The sequence below is a fragment of the Hydra viridissima genome, unplaced genomic scaffold (genome assembly GCF_058129835.1).
Source record: "Hydra viridissima isolate aposymbiotic clone 2 unplaced genomic scaffold, HvirCarnegie_v1 scaffold_10, whole genome shotgun sequence".
NCBI classification, from domain to species: Eukaryota; Metazoa; Cnidaria; class Hydrozoa; order Anthoathecata; family Hydridae; genus Hydra; species Hydra viridissima.
In genome coordinates this window covers 9949858-9971179 of record NW_028324309.1, presented here as the reverse complement: position 1 = coordinate 9971179, position 21322 = coordinate 9949858, and the positions used below count along the sequence as shown (strand labels likewise).

General features: G+C 28.7%; 1 protein-coding gene across 5 annotated transcripts; it reads left to right on the top strand.

Annotated features, from left to right (window-relative positions):
- Nucleotides 1–4109: 4109 nt before the first annotated feature.
- LOC145180911 (serine/threonine-protein kinase N2-like) lies at nt 4110–19996 on the top strand. 5 transcript variants are annotated; one of them, XM_090099578.1, is made up of 22 exons: nt 4110–4447; nt 4827–4919; nt 5401–5764; nt 6874–7310; nt 7602–7778; nt 8079–8244; nt 8910–9019; nt 9157–9300; nt 13688–13763; nt 13953–14097; nt 14169–14328; nt 14482–14684; nt 15456–15531; nt 15660–15751; nt 15835–15922; nt 16013–16303; nt 18396–18476; nt 18564–18671; nt 18753–18833; nt 18931–18990; nt 19174–19275; nt 19383–19996. In XM_090099578.1, exons 2-22 carry the CDS (start codon nt 4851–4853, stop codon nt 19422–19424), a joined length of 3072 nt encoding a protein of 1023 aa, XP_089955704.1. In that variant the 5' UTR covers nt 4110–4447; nt 4827–4850; the 3' UTR covers nt 19425–19996. The 5 variants fall into 5 exon arrangements, with proteins under 5 accessions (XP_089955704.1, XP_089955705.1, XP_089955703.1 ...); XM_090099579.1 differs by having other exon boundaries at nt 4355–4447; nt 5159–5764; XM_090099580.1 differs by lacking the exon at nt 4110–4447 and adding an exon at nt 5159–5258 and having other exon boundaries at nt 4824–4919.
- The last annotated feature ends 1326 nt before the right edge of the window (nt 19997–21322 follow it).

The following is a 21322-nucleotide window of genomic DNA, read 5'->3' as shown; positions in this document are numbered from 1 at the left end:
CTCGTCCATTTAAGATGAAAATATGGCGTTTTCCAATAAACAAAATTTTCAAAATCTTTTCCGATTGTAGAATTAATAGATTAAGAAAGTGTTCTATGATGTAGCAGGTATTGTAAGGACAGTTGTATTTTTTAAATTTATAATTAACTAAATTCTCAAATCTATGTGGATCTTGCTCTACAATGAAGGCTAAATATTTTCCAACCAAGAAATAAGTACTTGTATATCCCCCGCAAATAAATTTTCAGTTATGTTTCCACTTTCTTGTTTTGCATTTTGTGTTGCCTTTTAATACATTCTTGAACTCACACAAAACTAAATGAAAACCCAAAGCATTCTTTAAATTCAACAGTCATGATTTTCTCCTTTATCCCATCGAATTCTTTAAGCTTAAACTGCATACATTTAACATTTCCAAATCTAACGTTTATTTATGTGCATTTTTATAAAACTTAAAATGGGTTTGTTGGGTAATATTTAAAAAATCTGTATACTTTTTTCAATCTCTCAAGATTTCTAATTACAAATTTAAATCTGAAAATAAAATTTAAACAGCAAGAATTGAATATAGCAATGCATTTTGTGAATGAGTTATTGATGCGTATAAGCATAGAGGCTTCCAAGCAGACCTCACTAGAAAACATTTAATTTCTTGGTATTCACGTGGAACTATAAATATTGAATATAAAGGAGAAACATCCAAAAAATACGCTGTGCAGATCACAACATCGTTTTGCACTAGGAAAAAGATCATTTCGCCAATTCAAAAGAAATCGTTGGTGGGTTGCAGCTTAATGTATTCACGGATGCGGTTAAGAAGACGGGTTGTTGTGGACTTTTTGTGTTTCATGCTACAAAAAGATTTTTTTTATTTTTATTTTTTTTTTTTTTCATTTCTGTAGCTTGCAATTCATCAAAACAATTCATCATTTGCGCCATATTTTTACTCTCTCATTGTTTTTTTTTAGTCTTTTTAACTTAGGACGAAACAATCACTCAGAGGCAAAGCAATAGTAAATGACATTGTGCCTTTGAAATGGAATTATCTACACGATCATTATCCCTAACAAACAATCAAATCAATTAAGGCTGTCTTTATAGACCAAGTATTCAATTTGTTTCAGTGGCCTGCTTAATCAACTGAGACCTTATCAAAAACCTACGGAATAAGCTTGATGATCTAAATCGATAACAAGGGACTTTAAGAAGTACCATTCAACTGTTCCAACAATTTAAAAAAAGAATATAGTAGATTTAAAATATAAAGTTGAGAACTTGATCCCACCAGGGAAATCAAATAAACTAATTGAATCAATAACAACACATGACTTAAAGATAATTTTTTAAAAAGGGTTACGTCATCGATTACTATTTATTTTAAGTTTATTTTGTAGAAGTTTGATTTTTCCCTTTGTTTTCCGAAATTAAATTTAATTTTAGTACGAAAAAAAGGAATGTAAAGCAACAAGCTTTACATTCCTGTTTTTCGTACTAAAATTGAATTTAATTTCTTGTACAAACATCATTTTGTTATATGTTAAAATTAACATTATTACAATGATATTTAAGAGTTTTGTTAAATTGTAAAAATGCCTTGCTTTAAAATCTGGCTCATCTATTTATTTATTTTTTGAAAAAAGGTTTTCTGTTTCAAGGGGTGGGGGGGGGGGGAGGGAATAGTGTAGCATATTTTTATTTTAGGGCTACGTTGAAATCGCAAATATCGACGAATGAAGAAAGTTTCACTTGTTGCAGATACGATAAAAAATTCGTATTTTCTCATCGTGATTTTTTAATGTCCCCAGCGATGAACACTTTTAGTGCACAATGCACATATGCGATATTTCCAAAAAAGTAAAAAACTACTGTTGATATTGGGAAAGCTCCCCCTCCCCACAAATACAATTCTTTTGGATTAAACTTAGGAATTTGGTTATTATGTTCAAAGATCATAATTTTCCCAAACTTTTGAAACCAAAATTTTTTGACTTATTCAAAAAGATAGGAATTTCCAATTCGAAAATTCTGAAAAAATATCGATTTAATTTTTTGAAAATGTCAAAACCTTTCGAAAATGTCAGGATCTCAGATTTTTATGTATTATTTGGAAACTATCGGAACGTGCCGCATATTTCAGCACAAATGCTGTTCCCTGTAATAAAGGCTATATATCCCTGTAAAAAAAGCAAACACTATTTATTCATTTTTTTAATTATAGTTTTAAAACATACCCAACAGCAATGTCTTTTTAACAACTTCATCATTTCCACCAGTTTTTGAAATTCATTAAGCATACGCCTAGACAAGCTGAAAGTTACATTGAGCAAGAGCATTGTATGATATTTATTATTTCTAGAAAATTCGGATATTTCTGAAATTTTTGTTTATGTACTTTGTTAACATTAGTTTTAAAGGAGAATATTTATCCAATGTATGAAAAAAAAACAAACAATTGATCAAAGTTTAAATGCATCGAAGTACCAAAGTACAAATTTTTTTGAATTACCCACACACATAGATACATACATACATACATACATACATACATACATACATACATACATACATACATACATACATACATACATACATACATACATACATACATACATACATACATACATACATAAATACATACATACATACATACATACATACATACATACATATATACATACATACATACATACATACATACATACATACATACATACATACATACATACATACATACATACATACATACATACATACATACATACATACATACATACATACATACATACATACATACATACATACATACATACATACATACATACATACATACATACATACATACATACATACATACATACATACATACATACATACATACATACATACATACATACATACATACATACATACATACATACATACATACATACATACATACATACATACATACATACATACATACATACATACATACATACATACATACATACATACATACATACATACATACATACATACATACATACATACATACACACATACGGAGGCCCAGGGGAGTCGCAATAAAGGTGTTAAAGATTTCAGAAAACATTTACCAGAAAGAAAAAAGAAGATTTACAGTTTCGCCCCACTGTGCGACTGTTTAAATATTCCGTTTTCTTTCTAGCTTAATGTAATACAATTGTGTAAAGACCACACAAACAAGAGCTTATCAATTCTGAATGAATAAATGAGGCAAGTTTATTGTGTACTTATATCTAGCGGTGTCTTAAAAAGGCTTTTAGATGAGCTAGAAATATTGTGACAGACCACAGACACAGTTTGAGAAAATGGATATCGAATATCCGAAAGTTCGATACCAATGATCGGAAATTCCGAAAGTTTCTATCTGATAATCCCAAATTATTCGATATCCATGTCCCAACGCCGAGCTGTATTTTAAATAATCGTATTTAACATTTTGAATTGCACTTAATTTTTTAATAGTTATTTCTATTATAATTTTTTTTTAGTTTATACGCGATGATGTTGATAAACTAGTCTGCCCTTCAGGGAGCATTAAACCACATCAACTATAATTATTATCAACATTATGAGCGACGGAGGAGGTTAATCCTTACTTGAACTAATTTATGTAAAAAGTATTTTAAGTATTCCTATTTTTTTCAAATGCATCGTTACTCATTGTTACCATCAGTAACAACAAAATCTTATAGGAAAAAGAAAAATCTTTCGATTATAAAAGAAATGTAACGCGTATAGACAACGTGTTAATCCATTTTCATAGCTAAATCATCGGATTAACAGTCAGTAGTTCAAATTCTTCATTTAAAGAATGAGAGTGTAATTAATCTGCTTGGCTTACACCTGCATTTATAAAATAAAAGTTAATCGAAAAGTTCTGTATATCTTTTTAAAATACATATATTACACGATAATCTTTCTGCAAAATGAAAGAATTCGCAACCCTAAAGGTAAGATTACACTGTGAAAGATTACATCGCGAATATACAGTCTTATTGTGGCACTGTACTTTTTTTATTAATAAAAGTTTGAATCTGTCAACACGAAGACGCAATTGTTTTTTGTTTAACTTCATTATGAGCTTAGGGAAAAATGAGCTTACAGTTTTTGTATGTAACCGTTTTAACTATTGCACGCATAATTATAATTTATACAGTTGCATAAATTTCACAAAGTAAATATGTACATTGCAGTACCACTGTGATCTTCTATGATTTACGAAAGTGTAGAAGCTCATGGATTAAAAACTCTCATCTTCAAAGATTAAGCCGTTTAGCAGAACGTTTTTGCTTACAAAATTCATCTAAAAGACCAATTACTACATAAGCTTTGATGAATTAAACAAATCGTCGTAATGTTTATTATTTCGTAAAAAGAGATATCTTTTCGGAAGCAGGGAAATTTTACATTCGAAAGAAATAAAGTATATATATTTAAATATATATTGACATGTATTTATACATATAAACTTGTAAAATGTTGTGTGATTATTGTTTTGAATATGGAATATCAGTTTATGGAGCTAAGTATGAATCGACAAGCAACACTTTATTTCTTACATAATTTAAATAAAACAAAATTTTTCTTTTCTTCTAAAATGGAAATTTGTTTGAAGTAATTATACTAACCTCTTTTTCCTTTTTATTTACATCAAGTTTATTGCAAGCGGAAAACTTTTTATCCTAAACAACATTTTCGGGGACAAAAAATAATATTGAAATAAAGCTATGTTGCAATCGATTGAACTAAAAAAGAGTTTGTGTGCCGTTACACTGAAATTGTTTGTTTTGCGATCGTTGTAGAAGGGCAGGTGTCGTGAAACTCCAATGAAGTATAGTGATTATGGTTTCAAGAAATTAGTATTTAAAATGATGAACTACAGCGAGTCAAATGCAGTAAGAGATTTTTAAGGGATATTTTTTAAGTTATTTGTATTTAAAGAAATTGTCGAATGTTTTATTCAACTATAAACTAATACTTTCAAAAGGTCTCAGAAAGAATATCTTAAAACACAAATAATATGACATACTCAAACCTTTCTTTATTACGCTGTTTATAGCTTATATTTAAGATTTTTATTATTAAACTATTGCAATTGGACTACGCGCTTTATTGTTTGAATTATTGATTTTAGCTACTTCGTGCCTTTTCTTAATATCCCGATAATCTGAGTGGTTAAAGCATCAGGGCTACTGATAGAATTTCAATCCAGCCAATATATTGGGCTGTAATAAGTGCGAATATTTTCATAATTTTACTTAACAACTTAATATAGCGATGTTTCAAAGTCCTGAATTATTTATTCTGATTTACCGGCAATGGAATGGACCGTGTCAGCTTTTACTTTAGATAATCATTTTAGTTTTGTTTCTGCAGATTTCAAGTGTCAACAAGAAACAACGCAGAAGAACTCTTCCACCTACTTTTTTTAAATCCAACTACTTTCCTGGAAGCGTGTCAGAAGATAAAATCGATCTCTTTCGCAGTTTAATAATGTCTAATACAAATCGAATTGAGAAAGGAAACATTCATATTGAACAGTTAAAAGAAAGTATTAAGCTGGAAATTAGAAGGGAGCTGAAAATAAAGGAAGGAGCAGAAAATCTTAGAAAAGTATCTACAGACAAAAAAACATTAGCACAATGCCAGCAAGCAATAAAAATGTCATCCCAAAAGTTGTCTGAACTGCATGAACATTTACAAGATTTAAATGCCCAAATTTCAGAGGATGTTGTTTGTGGTAAGAAATAATGTAACATTTAGAAATTTGTATATAGTATTAGGAATATTAATGATAGAATATTGATGATGCCAATATTAAGGAGCATTAATGATACCATTTTCAGATGAATTTGTTAACTAATTTACATATATTTTCACTAAATTTTTTGTACTCTTTGTTATATATAGTTTAATTTTTGTCTTTACTTGAAGTCAAACCGGCACTTCAATGAGTGACTCTTCTTCTTAGTAAACTTTGTTTTAAACTGTTAGTCAATAGCTTAAATTAAAAGGTTAAATAATGCCTGTATTTCAAATCATTTATAGTACTCTGAGTTTACAAGAAGACTTTGGTAGTTTTTGAAATTGTACCAAAGTTATTTACCTTATAAATAGGTATTAGAATTAGAACCGTTAGTAATAAATCTGTGAATGTTTTGTGGTTTACCCTTGGTAAAAGACAAACTGTTTTATGATGATCTAGCCTGGCAAGCTTCTCTACTAAGAATATTTACCTGTTAATCTATATTAAAAAAAAAAAACATCAAAAAACCTTACTCATTCTAGTTTTCGCTTCCAGTTAAGATTGTTAACTATTATTTATTTAGATACATGGAAAAAAATTTAATCAATAAATCAATTATTTTTCTGAATTTTTTTTTTTTTAATTTTATAATAGCAATAAAAAATGATGCTATAATTAACTTAAAAACAAAAGCAATTTGTTTTGATGTAAAGAAAGTATATAAATGTAGCTTTATAAACGCAATGAAGTGAAATAAAACCTTATTTTTTTATTTTATGAAAATACATTTATTTGTCATTAGATTTATAACTAAAAAAGTTCTGCATGCATGCAAGGTATTAAAGATGTATGATATCTAAGAGGTTATATATCTAAACTTTAATGGGTGATAAGTATAATTGATATGCTATTAGACTTTCATAAGGTCTAAAAGCTCATCAATTATACACACTCGTTTCCAATTATTATATGTGAGTAATTAAAACTCAATTATTACACCCAGCGTAATAATTAAATTTAAATAATGTAACAATCCTTATGAGTATATTTAAATTTTTGTATTTCAAGTTACTTTATATAAAAAATTTTGTTGATATTTTCAGATGATCCATCAATGGATGTTCATATCGAATATAAAGATGAGTTTGCTATGGATAGCAGACTGGCGTCTTTGGAAAAACAGCTTGCTATTGAAATTAAAGTAAAGGAAGGTGCAGAGAATATGTTGGGAATGTTAATTACTGGTGACAAAAGTAAAAAACTCTTAGCAGATGCAGAACAAATTAATGAAGACTCAAAAATAAAAATAGATGCTATAAAAATGAATATTTTAAGAGAAAAACAATACCTTGATACAAAAAAAAATGAAGCTCTTAATATTGATTCTACTGAGACTAATGTCCGTATTCATGGCAAAGACTTAGAGCAGCGTGTTGATGATATCAGGCATCATATAGACATTGAAACTAGGGTTGCAGAAGGAGCAAGAAACATGTTAAAACATTTTTTAATGGCCCAAGAAAAAAAAGGAATACATGAAGTAAGTCAACAATATGCTGTTATTTAATAGTTGTTTTTTCTACAAAATGTAAGAATAGTAATAGATAGACGTTTTTAAACAAACAGCTTAACTATGCAAGTTGAAAATAAATTAAGAAAAAGATTCTGAGATGTAACAAATTATTTGATAACTTGTTATCTTTGCTGCACAGTTTATTGTTCATGAAAATTATACCAAATAAGCAGTGAAGATATTTTTTTGCTTTTTTTTTAATAAAAGTAAAATGCAAATGTAAATCTCAAATTATTTACCTTTACATACTGTATTTAGACAGAAAAGACATTGGTTGAAGCTACAAATAAATTGGATCTTTTACACATGTCTCTAGAGAGAAGAATGGCTGAAATTAATCCTGCTGCAGCACAAGTGGGAATTTTCAATGAAAAAATTCTGCCTTCTTCTTCTAGTAAGCGTTCAAAAATTGCTGGTTTAACAGGAACATTAGAGGTATACTGTTCTTGCTTTCTATGAAATATTGAAATAAATCTATGACTGACTACTATTCATTCAAATGTCTTTCCAAAAGACATTTTTAAACAAAGTTCAATATATAATTTGAAGCACCTCTTATGAAACAGTTTCAACTAATTTAGTTATTTTTAATAACTATTTCATTTCATAAAAAATAAATGTGTTAAAAAAATTATTTTAAAGTTAGTTTTTCTTAACTTTTCATGGTTGTATGATATGTTTGTTTTAGTTTCATTGATATGTTTGTTTTAGTTTTATTAATATGTTTTTTGTTAGGTAACTGTTTTAGGAGCTGAAGGGTTGTTAGTGCAGGTACCTAATCGTGACCCCCGTAAATTAAGCAATACTGTTGCTAGTCCTGATACTAAGTTTAGGTTGAGTAAGCGTGTGAGCAGCAGTGTATATCATTCGAGTAAGCAAATCCTTGACGACACTTCTGTTGGTAAGAAATCCTTTTTTTTTTTTTTCATTCTTCCTTTTAAATACTTTCCCATTAAAAATACTGTTAGTACTAGATATTAAGGAGAATAAGTCACTAAATGAAATATAAGATCAATGAAAGTTTACTATTCATTATAAATAATTCAATGGCAAGAGAAGATCACAGCATGATAATGATACATTAGGTTAAAATGTTATAAGATATTTTAAACTGCCAATACTTGTTAAGAATATGAGTCCTTTTCTTTTACCATTTTTTAAATTACAAATTAATCCACAAATAGTTCTGCTTAAAAGTATGGATCACTAATCAATATAAACAAAACGAGCATATGTTAACTATAATTCCTATTCATAATATTTTAAGCCCAAGTTTAGTTTAAAAGCCTCATCAAAATGAAATAAGATTTTAGAATTAGATGTTATCCATATGCAAACAGCAACTTTATATCATATCACAGATTTTTAAAAAACATCTTAATTTCTACATTTTTAGTTATTTTCTTTCTGTAAAATATATTTATAAGCTCACTTTTTAAATATGCAACTTCATTACAGTTTTTTTTTGTAGATCCCTAGTATAAGTCAAGGTTTTTCCCTTTAAAAATTAGGCTCAAAAATGCAGCTTATGTTTGGCAGTATATGGTACTAACATTGTTACCTTAGGCGAAATTAGTGCAGTCTTAAAACTAGACAATGTTGGTGTTGGTCAGTCCAAATGGAAACCTATTGCTGTTCATTGTTGGAATGAGACCTTTAATATCCCCTTAGAAAAGGTTGAGTTTTTCATAGTAATTTATTTATTTTTAAAATACTGCCTGTTAGTACCAGTTTTGTCAAATTTTTTCAGAAAAATCTCTAGTTTTGAATTTGGTTTGTTAAGAGAATATCTATTGTTTTTTTTTTTTTACAGTCAAGAGAACTGGAGATTGGTGTCTATTATAGAGATTATCGGTCATTATGCGGTATTACATTCTTAAAGTTAGTTGAATTCCTAGATAACCAAAGACATGAGTTATGCCTTAGTCTTGAGCCTATTGGAACACTGAGATGTGTGGTATGTTATTTATACATAAAATATTTTATTTTATTAATATTTTTCTTTGTGTCCCTTTACAAAACATTCTACAAGTTATTCTTATTTTATTCTCTTTTAAGTTGCTTAAACAGGTTAAATATTTGTGTAAACAATAACTTGTAATATATATATATATATATATATATATATATATATATATATATATATATATATATATATATATATATATATATATATATATATATATATATATATATATATATATATATATTGTAATAATAAATTAATGATAATATGATTAAGATATATTGTTTTGTTATATATACATAATATAATAGTTCTTTAAAAAATTTTAAAATTTTAATTTGTTTTTTGGTTTTGGGCATTTAATAGATTGTTAAGCTATTCTATTATATAGCTTAGCTATTTAGTCTATTGATTCTCTAAAGTGTAAACCTGATAAATTATCAAAGCATATTATGTACACAATATATTGTTATGTAATACTCACAGCAATCAACTAGCTTAATTGTATCATAAAACCCATTTTTCTTTTTTCACCACACTCTACACAATCTAATAAATAATTCAACATGCTTTAGATTAAAAATTGAAATTTTCATTCAGAATTATAATATCAATGTTTTTGAAAATGTTGTTTTGTTATTTATGTCTTATTTGAGTTAAAAAATAGCATTGAAAAGTGTTTGATGGAAAAAAATTTGCTGTTTTTGAACACTGAGTAGTTTAATATACAGAAAGTGTTATAAAAAGTTTAATATACAGAAAGTATTGAAGCTTTATGCTGCTGCTCTCAAGACAACTCTTGCTGCATAATTGCAAATATTAATGATAAGAATATCAAGAGAAAAAATTTTTTTTTTTTTTTATTTGAGGCATTAGGTTTAGTGCTTGGTTCCAAAGAATGGTGGATGTTTGGGTGAATTTTAATGTGAAGCTTAGTTGCATTTAAAGGCCTCATGGGGATATAATATTTTAATGTAATGAAAGCTGCATTAGTTAATGGCTAATAATACCACTTTCAATTGTTCTCCTGAAAAGGTATCCAAAAATGTAGTAGCAAAAACATTCCAAAACAGGCCTAGCATGGTATCAAATATGGGATTCAAAGGAACTAATAAACAACTTCCATTGCAAAGGGTTTATGGGAATTTAAAATTACCAGCTACAGATATACGCAAGTCACCCAGCCCTGTGAGTTCTCAATTGTTAAATTCAAATCTAAGATTTAATAAAGTTAAACTTCATGAACGATCATCTCAAGAATTTAATGCTAAGCTTGTATTTGATAAAAAGGAAACAAAGACTGTGCATAGTCCTTTGCTTTCTGGTTCAATTAGTATGACCAATCATAATAAAAGTACAAATGTTAAAGCTCCACTTTCTAAACCAAGAACATTTAGCACTCAAAATAAGTTGAATAAAGGTACAGAAATAAACAATGCCAGACCAAGAGGTAAATACCAAAATAAAAATAATGTTAGTGAAAGCATTTCATGCGAAGATTCAGTTATTGAAGAGAAGGAGAAAAGCAATTGTACTTTAAAAAAGTCAAAATCTCGTAGAAAACCTACAAGACATGCAACATATGTTTCAGAACTTGATAAGAGTTTACGTGATAAATACTTAATTAAGAAAGATAGCAAAACCTTGAAAACAAAATCTGTGGTAGAGCCTGTAATTAAAAAACGGCCTTTTGTTAGTAATGCTATTAAATCTTCAAATGTTTCCAACCAATCTTCTGTTACATCAGGCTGTGATACTGAAAAAACAAAGAGTCTAGTGCATCATAGGACTGTACATTGTCCACTTCATTCCAAGTTTGTCAATAAAGCATATATTCATGCAAGATGTATTGAGGAATGCCCTGAATTTAAAAGAGTTGTTTCCCCCAATGTTACTAAATCTACTCAAGGAGTTTTTGTCTCAATTCAGAAACCACTTGAAGTTAAAAGATCGATTTTGGCATATCCAATGCCTGTAGTTAATAATTTTGTAAAAACTTCTAAATCAAATGAAAGAAGATCTAATTCTGCTGATTGTAATTTTAAACATCATAATTCACTAATTCCTTATTCTGTCATTGGATCTGGAAGGACAAGCATGCTGCCTAGCACTTCACTTTCACACAGGGCTGTCAAAACTGCTAAGCCAATAGCTTTTAATTTAAGTCATAATAAACTAATTTCAGAAAAAAAAAATTCTGAAGAGAAACCTATTGCAATAGTAATGCCTCGTCGCAAGGTGCGTCAGAAAAGTTTTAAATTGCAATCTTCACGTAGTCGGTCAAAGTCATTTACTTTAAAAACAAAAATTGTTTCACGTAAAAGTTTAATGAAAACTAATGTTTCTGATGAAAGCAGCTTATCAGATGATGGTGATAATGACTTTGTGCAAGATAGCTTAAATGATAGTTCTGATTTTGAAGCTGTTAAAGATTTGCCAGAAGATAATGATGATTGTGAGGTTGAGTTAAATGATGAAAAACTTGCGGATTATTATTTTGAGCTTTTTCGAAATGAATTCCCTGAGATTGTCAAGGAAACTCATTTAACAAAAGAAGAATTGGTTGGTATTTTATGTTGTGTAGCCTTTTTAATTGATTACTATTTAATTTGGTGTATATTGCAGTCAAAAATATGGTTCAAAAAGTATTTTTGTAAACATTGAGTTCAAATTAAATTTAAATATAGCTACTTTTTTAAACCAGTTGCATACCAAAAAAAAAAAGTTCAACATAAAAACCATTTTGCAGACACCATTCCATTAAAGAGTTCTAATTATCTTGAAAATTAAATTATCACAAAAAAAAAGGTATGTATATTAACCTTTATCGTACAAAAACTGATATATGGCGTCATTGCAGGTATATTTAGCCTAACAAAAGATAACATATGGCGTCATTAAAAGTATTGATGTTGTGTTGCTTACTATACTTATTTTAAAAAATTACAACATATTTTTGTTAAATTTTAGCATTTTATAAGATTTAGTTTTGTTTTTAAGTGGAAATTAGTGTTTTAGTAATTATATATAAACAAGTTGAAATTTAATCCGTACGATAAAGGTTAATGAGTGTGAAAAAAAAGTATGTATAGTTAATGAAGGTGCAAAGAGTTTTAAATATTGCTTAACAAGGTTTCATAAAAAAAGGAAAGTATTATTGAATTTTGTTTTCAAAAATAACATATTTTTCTCTAGTTATATTTTTGTTAAATAGAAAATAAAAAATGGTTTATTCTAAGGTATAAATAAAAATAGATTCTTATAGATTTATATCTGTTGCAATATTATAGTTATTGAAAAAAGTCTCCTATTCAAGAATGTTTGATATTTTTAGAATAATCATAACTTGAGAAACTAAACGGATTTTTAATAAAATATTTACATTGTTTTTTAAACTCTTGATCTTAAGATACTTTTACAATACTTTTCCCTCAAGATCTCTTTAGCATATCATTTGCATTTAATACTGTACAATTAGGTTTTAAGAAGGTTATGTTCAATATGTCCATGAAAACAGTATAAAAACTAAGAATGCAAAAATGAAAAACCAGGATGCAAAAATTAACACCCTTTGGGAAAGAAAAAAAATCATTTTTTACTTTTTTAGTAATAATATTTTTTGACTTTGGATGAATATACACTAGCATCAAAAAATTTTGTAAATAACTTTTCTTTGTTAATTATCTTTTGGTGAGTAAAAATCAATCACAAATTGGGAAAACAAATTTTGCTTTATGTGACTTGTCTCTGATAGAGCCAAGTCGTGGGATAGTCGTGGAATTTGTGGGATTATTTGGATTAAAAGCTCAAAGATTACAAACCAAAAACAAACCATCAGCTATGGTGATATCTACATGAAGCACTTCATGAAGTAAAACCACAGAATTTGAAAAAAATTATTAGATGGAACGCTAAAATTATGCAAGGCTGTAATTACGAAATGTTTTAGGAAATCTAAGTGTTCATAATATTTTTTAAAATGTGTTTTGTTTTTATATTTCACCACATCTTTGTCTCAAAAAACAACACAAAAAAAAAGATAATATTAATATTTTACTTTAAAATAAAAAAAATTCCAACTGTTTCCAAACTTTACTATGGAAGTAGGTTTGTTTAAAAGTTTTCTTTAAAAAGTGAGAATCTAATTTGGATTATTTTAGTTTCTAAAGCAATAGGTTTATTATTTTTAAAATTCTCCTACAAATGGTAACATTTAAATATTATGAGAAAGTATTTATACAAATAAAAAAATTGCAATCTAATTAACATTAATGTAAATGTTTTTTTTTTTTCCAATTTAACTGTTTCAAAAAGTTTCAAACATTTAAAAAAATTTTTTAACAATGGTTAAAATGCATTAAATTTGTTTAAAAATTAGGTCACCTTTTTCAATCCCATGGTAAATCGAAGATCAAAGTTACAAAGACAAAAACAGCTTTTTCCTAAAGCAAAAGGTAGGTAGTATTAAAAGCAAAATAATTTCTTTTAACGAATGGAAATTGAAAGTGGCATGTTTTAGTAGAAGTGGATTGAGTTATGTTTTTTTTTTTTTAATATCTGTAATTTCTAGTACTGGTTATTGTTTTTTTATGTATAAATTCTTTTCCAATTTAATTTTAAATTCTTTTCCTATTTTAATTTAGGCAAACACTTCCTTCGTGCAGGAGAAATGAATACTAATATTGCTACTTGGGCTAGGTTACTAAAGAGAGCAGTGCCCCCGACAACATCTTCATTCAGCCCAAATAACCACACAACCACTGTTTTAACCCCTAACAATAGCTTAAGGTAAGTAAGAAAATTAGATTCATTTATGTACTTTCTCAACAAGATAATATAACCTTTTATTTAATTTTTAGTACTTCAGAACCTACATTAATTAGTTCTTCTCCAAATCAATATCGGCAGGGGTCCTTTTCATTACATCAAGAAGTTAACCAACTAGATGTAAATGACACTTTAAAATATACTTCTGAAGATGTTTTAATTAAACAGCAAAAAATGAATCAAAAAGTTGAGGTAAAAAATGGTTTCTTTGTTTCCTAAGCTAATGAAATATCCTATTACAATTTCAGACTCAAAGATTTTCAGTAAAGAATTAATCTTTGTCATTAAATTGTCAGGAGCTATTTAAAAGGTTTTAAAGAAAAAGAATTCAAATTTATATTTAAGAATTGTAAAGAGGAAAGTAGACCAATGCCAACTTCAAATAGTTATACTTCACCTACAATTGAACAAAGACCTCAAGCAGAACAAATAGTTGTTGATAGTTGTATATCTGTAGTGCCTCCAAATGGTCAGTTATCACCAAGGCTTGATACAAAAATTCGAGCTTCCAGAAGAAAGTCAGCTGGTCGGTCACCTCCAGTGCAGCGGTGAGAGTCATCTTTTTCTTATTTTTGTGTTAGTTTTTAAAGGGTTTGGTTTTAGTACAAAGAATAAGGTGCATATAAGGTGTAGAAATGTCTCTTTAATTTTGAATTAATCACAAAGAAATATTGAAAAATTTAAATTGAGTTTGAAAACTATTTAGGAAAAGATATGTAAAAATATACATGCAAATTCACTAATAACAGTTTTATGCAATTTATGTAGTTACATTTTTAGTAAAATGCTAAAAGCAAGTCACTTTAAGTTCTCATTTCTCACCATATAAACCTAAAGGGTAAAGTTTTAATGCATTTACATTTATGTTTTGAATACTATTGACACTCAACATTAAAACTGCATCAAAAAGCACATTAAACCTGGGAAAGTGTTTGTAAATTAAAAAAAAAAAAATTAACACTTTGCTATTATGATGCCAAAAATCAGTGAAATGATGGATTGTAGTTTATTCTGTTGATATTTATTCTTGCTTTTCAAACTGATTCTTACAAGAGAGAAAAGTAACTTTTCAAACTGATTCATGGAACCTCTGGAAACTCTTTTTCCCAATGCTGCCTACTGCTCTATATCTAAATACATATACTTTAAATTTGCAAATTTGTCTATCTGTAATAGCAAATCTTTATCATAACCTACATTAAATTTGACTTTAAAAATTATCATAATTCAGTGTATATAGTATAATTAGTGTAATTCAATTAAAATCTTTGAGATTAAAGTTGATTTATACAAACAACTTGAATATTAATTTTTTTCAGTAAAAACAAACACTCCATCATGTCAATGGAAAACTTTCGATGCATTAGTGTTCTTGGTCGTGGACATTTTGGAAAAGTAAGTTTACTACTTTTTTTTTTTTTTTAAATAATTTTCAAAATAATTTACCTAGTTGACATGCATCTAGTTATGTAGTTATATATAATTTAGTTTTTCAAGTTTATATGTTAACTTGTTTTTTGAAGGTCTTATTAGCTGAATATAGAACAACAAAAGAATTATTTGCTATAAAAGCTCTTAAAAAAGGTGATATTATATCAAGAGATGAAGTTGATAGGTTAGTCTTTCATCTTTTTTCCTTTTCTTTCCTATACTTTATTGTCCTATATTTTCATAATGTAAAACACATTCTTGATTTAGCTTGATGTCAGAAAAAAGAATTTTTGAAACTGCAAATAGTGTTCGTCATCCATTTCTTGTCAACTTATTTGCATGCTTTCAAACTAAGGTAAATGATATTTCAAGTAAATGAGTCTTTTTATTTGTATAATTTATACCTTGCTGTCACTAAAATTTGCTTCTGCTGGTTGTTTTTTAGGATCATGTTTGTTTTGTAATGGAATATGCACCAGGAGGAGATTTAATGATGCACATACATGAAGAAGTATTCAGTGAACCACGAACAATATTTTATTCAGGATGTGTTATTCTTGGTCTGCAGTATTTGCATGAACATGATATTGTTTATAGAGATTTAAAATTAGATAATTTATTACTCGATGCTGAAGGCTATGTTAAGATAGCTGATTTCGGTCTTTGTAAAGAAGGGATGGGTTTTGGTCAAAAAACTGGTACATTTTGCGGCACTCCAGAATTTTTAGCACCTGAAGTATGTATATTTTCCAAACCTTTTAGCAATAAAAATATATTTATACATAAGTTAAAAATTAAGTAATTTTCTTTTTCATTGTTTGGTAAATTTATAGAATTTTTGAAACAGGTTATAAATATACCAACTCTAAACCAACATTAAAAAGATCCATCTTGCTAGCTGTTATGGAAGCTAATAAGATTGGTTCTTAATGCTCATTAAGAATCTTCAAGTTTTAAAGTTATGTGAAAGTATGTTATTTTTCACTTATAGATAACTTTGTTGTGAAGAGAACATTCTTATAGCAGTCAAAAACTCCTAATATAACTAAAGAATTTTGTCATTTCTTTTCTTCTGACAGGGTTATCTATGTTTTTAAATTATTTAACATGAAGTTCAAATGTCCTATTTAATGTAGTATTTGTATTAAGGGAAATTACCAGTTTTTGATTTTTGCAATAGTAATTAAGAATGTGTCCATATCAGATGTTTACCAGTAAGAGATATAACCATATTTAGTTATTTGAAACACTTTGCAAAAAGTCTTTAAAAGCTTATTTTACTTAGGTCGTTAGGAAAGTTCGTAGAACTTCATCTATAAAGATACAATGAGACAGGAAATAATTAAATATTTATATATCATTTTAAACTGCGTTTAATTATGAACATTTTAAGTACTTGTTGAAGTATTTTGAATGTTTATTAAAAAAGTTATTTAAATTTTACTATATACGTTTTCAAGAAAAAATTTAAAAATGGATAAATTTGAATATCGAGCATATATTAAAACCCGTGCTCTACTTGGAGTTTCAGCACAAGCCATAACCGATGAGTTGGTTTTAGTTCATGGTGACCAAGCTCCAAAATATAGTACAGTTGCCAAGTGGGCTACTTTATTTAAAGATGGTAGAGAGAGTCTCGAAGATGATCCTCGCTCAGGGCACCCTCAAACCAAGTATACAGCTGAGAATATTGAACGTGTGCGAGCCATTATTGAAGAAAATCCTCATGCAACACATGGTATAATTGAAGCCCTGACATCGATTAATCGCTTTACAATCAACGAAATCATTCACAACGCACTTAAAAAAAGAAAATTAACATCACGTTGGATACCCCACGAGTTAACCGATCAAAATCGCAAGAATAGAGTTGAGGCATGTAAGGAAAATTTAGCTCTTTTCAGATACGGTCCATGGAGACTATGTGATATTATTACAGGGGATGAGTCGTGGTTTTATTTGAGACAAGTTGGACACAAGTCGGCTAACGCTAGTTGGGTCGGTGAAGGTGAAAGTCCAAGAACTATAGTAAGATGCGACAGGTTTCAGCCGAAAAACATGTTCTACATCTTCTTCAAAACAACAGGTGTTGTTCATTTGGGTTATGTTGAAAAGGGAGACACCATTACTAGCGAATATTATATAAAAAATTGTTTGAAACCTCTTATATGCGAAATAAATAAGCAAAGACCTAAAACAGGCACTCAAAATTTCAAATTTCTCCATGATAACGCTCGACCCCATGTGACTGAAACCGTCACAAATTGTCTAAACCAAGCTGGAATCACAATACTTCGTCACCCACCATACTCACCAGACTTAGCTCCATCCGATTATTGGCTATTCGACTTGATAAAAAAAAATCTTGATGACGATACTGACGTCGAAAGTCAAAAAACTCGCATAACGAAGCTACTTCAAAGTATACCCAAAGAAGAGTATAAAAAAACGTTTGACAAATGGCTTGAAAGGATGCAACTTTGTATAGATAACGATGGACATTATTTTGAACATTTGATAAAACAAAATTAAAAAAAACTCTTCTTTTTTTTTTTTTAGAGGGGAGTTCTACGAACTTTTCTAACGACCTAAGTAAAACTATAATTTCTCTTAGGTCCAGTTTTTCTTTATTAATACAAAAAAGCAAGCTGCCTATAAATGCTTGCTACTTAGAATCAAATATTTTTATTTTTTCTCAAAGAACTTTGCTTCTCTCATATTCACAGTTCACTGACCACATATCTGTCCTCTTAATTATTACTGCCATAAATACAATAGCTGCTGGTTTGCTTACTTACTTTTTATAAAAGAGTTTGTAATTTGTACAGGTTTTGACTGAAACATCTTACACTCGAGCAGTGGATTGGTGGGGTTTAGGAGTATTGATATTTGAAATGTTAGTAGGCGAGGTAATTATTTAGCAGAATACTGTCTTGGAAAGTCTTGCCTATCGCCATTAAAGCGTTTTATTAAAAAAATTTTTTCCACTTTTCTAGAGTCCGTTCCCGGGAGATGACGAAGAAGAAGTGTTTGATAGTATTGTAAACGATGAAGTTAGATACCCAAGATTCCTATCAAATGATTCTATTGCTCTAATGAGAAGGGTACCTTGTTTTAGTTAGTATTATAAGTATTTTAAGTCTTTGTTTTTGAGTTTCTTTCTTTAAACATACGTTCATTTTTAGTTATTGCGCAAAAATCCGGAGAGAAGATTGGGCTCGAGTATTAGAGATGCTGAAGATATTAAAAAGCAACCATTTTACAAGGTAATGATAGTTATTTTAAAAAATATGTCCAAGAGTAATTGGATAAACGTTTGAAATTAAACAAGTAATAGTGTAATTCTACGTTTTATATTTTCAGGACATGAAATGGGACAGCTTAGTTCAACGGAAGCTAAAAACCCCATTTATACCTACAGTGGTAAGTTTATAGAAGAACACGATTCTTCTTGATGTTTCTTTTGTGTGTGCACGCGTCCCTTAATAGCAGTCAAATGAAAAGCTACATTTGACTGTTATTGACGTAAAATCAAATTATAATCTTTGATTTCTGATATGCGCTGGTTATTGGATACGAAAAAAGTGATTCATTTGTTCTTTTAAGAAACATGCGGAAGACGTAAGTAATTTTGACTCGGAATTCACATCTGAGGATCCTGTTCTTACACCAGCAAAAGAAAAGCGCGGTCTGTCTCAAGGAGAACAGGTAAAAACTTGACCGTTGGTTTTACAATCTTGTCGATAGAGGGAAAAAAAAGAAACATCGAAAATTTAACTTATTTTTCTCGTAATGAAAATTTACTTCTCTTTTAGGCCTTTTTTAACGGATTTGATTATACAGCTGATTGGTGTTAATTCTGCACAAACTCAATATAAAACAGCAAATATAAAATTCGGTGGAGTCACTGCAGCCACAAGCATCTACTATCGCAATCTTAACTAACTTCGTAGATTCAGAGCGACATTCGATCACAACATAGTTATTTTTGTATAACAGTTTTACATCAAAGTAAGACAGCAAATGAGTGATTTATGTTTTTAACGAGACACGAAAAAAACTGCGAAATCGGTTATATCTATTTTGAGTAAAAGTCCAAGTACTTAAGATTTGTAAAATCTACCGGACACTGAAAATAAACTAAGAATATAACGTCTTATAAATAAGATTCTGTTTTAAAATAATATTTGTTATTGAAAGATTTCGCAAATGTAACTAACAATTTTTTAAATTTTTTTATGTGTATCTTTAATTGTTCATCTGGACTTAATATCTTCCTGTTGCTTTTAAAATTCATGAGCGCGAAATTTTGTGTAACTTATTTTGTATACTTATAATATTTAGCGCGTAATGGTGGTCATTTTTGCCTCTATTCATGTTATTGTATATTGTTATTATCAATCCAGAAAATATAATTTGTATCATACTATTGCGATGTTTTTAATCGTGCATACAACGATATCAAAAGCCATTTATAATTGCTGTCTAATAGCAGCAACAAACATTTGCTTGACAAGATTACGTTATTGGATGAGATAAGATTAGGCAAATGTAGAAAGCATCAGTACATAATATAATTACTACAACATTTTTAGAAACGAGAAATGCCTTTCAACTTACACCAATAAAATGGTTACTCAGATCCTACCCCTACCAAATACAATCCCTGTCATCAGAGAAAGTAAACCATTTTGACATAAAAGTAGACAATCAGACGTCTAGACGCGATTTTTTATACTTTTTGGACATTAGCATTGCACATTTTTCCTAAAAATTTGTGTAGACATTAGAGTTACGTATGTAAGTAAATACATTATAAAAGTTGAAAAAAACCTTTTTTATTTCAGACTAGAGGAATTTGACAGGGTAGTGGATTTTTTAAAAACTAAATCCACAAAAAATCAATAAATTAAAATGGACATTTTTCTAATATTTATGTTTTTATTGGTGCCATAAATGCAGGGACATGTTGAATCAAATTACATATGATTTAACTGTTGTTACATTTATGTTGATAACTTAAATGTATAAATCTTTAATGTTAAAATGTTATCCCACTGACAAAGTACGTCCCGTAATTAAGTATGAAATTGACATTAAAACTTCAAGAATGACATCTTTGAATTAAACATCAGTTTTAAAACAACACTTAAAAAGTGAATACCTTCAACATTTTTTGTGAGCTTTAATAAAATACGATTACCTGTGTGGGATTACTACGAAAAGGTTAAATGATAAGTTTTTTCTTTTCTTTAATGAAAAGAAAGAAAAAAAACTCCCAAAATCCACTCTACCATTTGACGTTGAAAATACCGTCTTGGAGCAAATCTACTCTACCATTTAACGTTGAAAATACCATCAACTAAAAAGATCGGATTGGTGACACTAATGAGTTTTTCCCCCCTTTGTTAGTGGAATTTATTCGCTATTTTGCAATGCCTGTAGCTGACAAGTTGAATGATCAATAAGCTTAGTGGAAAATACATGCATACAAGCTATCACTTTTAGCACAAACTTTACAAGGGTTCTTTGGATTACCTACGTTATCTGAAAGACCATTTTCAAAGGCAGGTCGAGTCATTGCTAGTAAGGGTCTGGGTATCGTTTCATTTCAATATCGTTATCATACCGATATGATATCGGGAAAATAAAGTGTCATCGGAATGATTACGACTTAATTTATATAAGAATTTTAACCGGTATTGTAGTTAGTTTAAATCTTAGTATATACCGGAAGTCTTGTCGTTCCGATGAT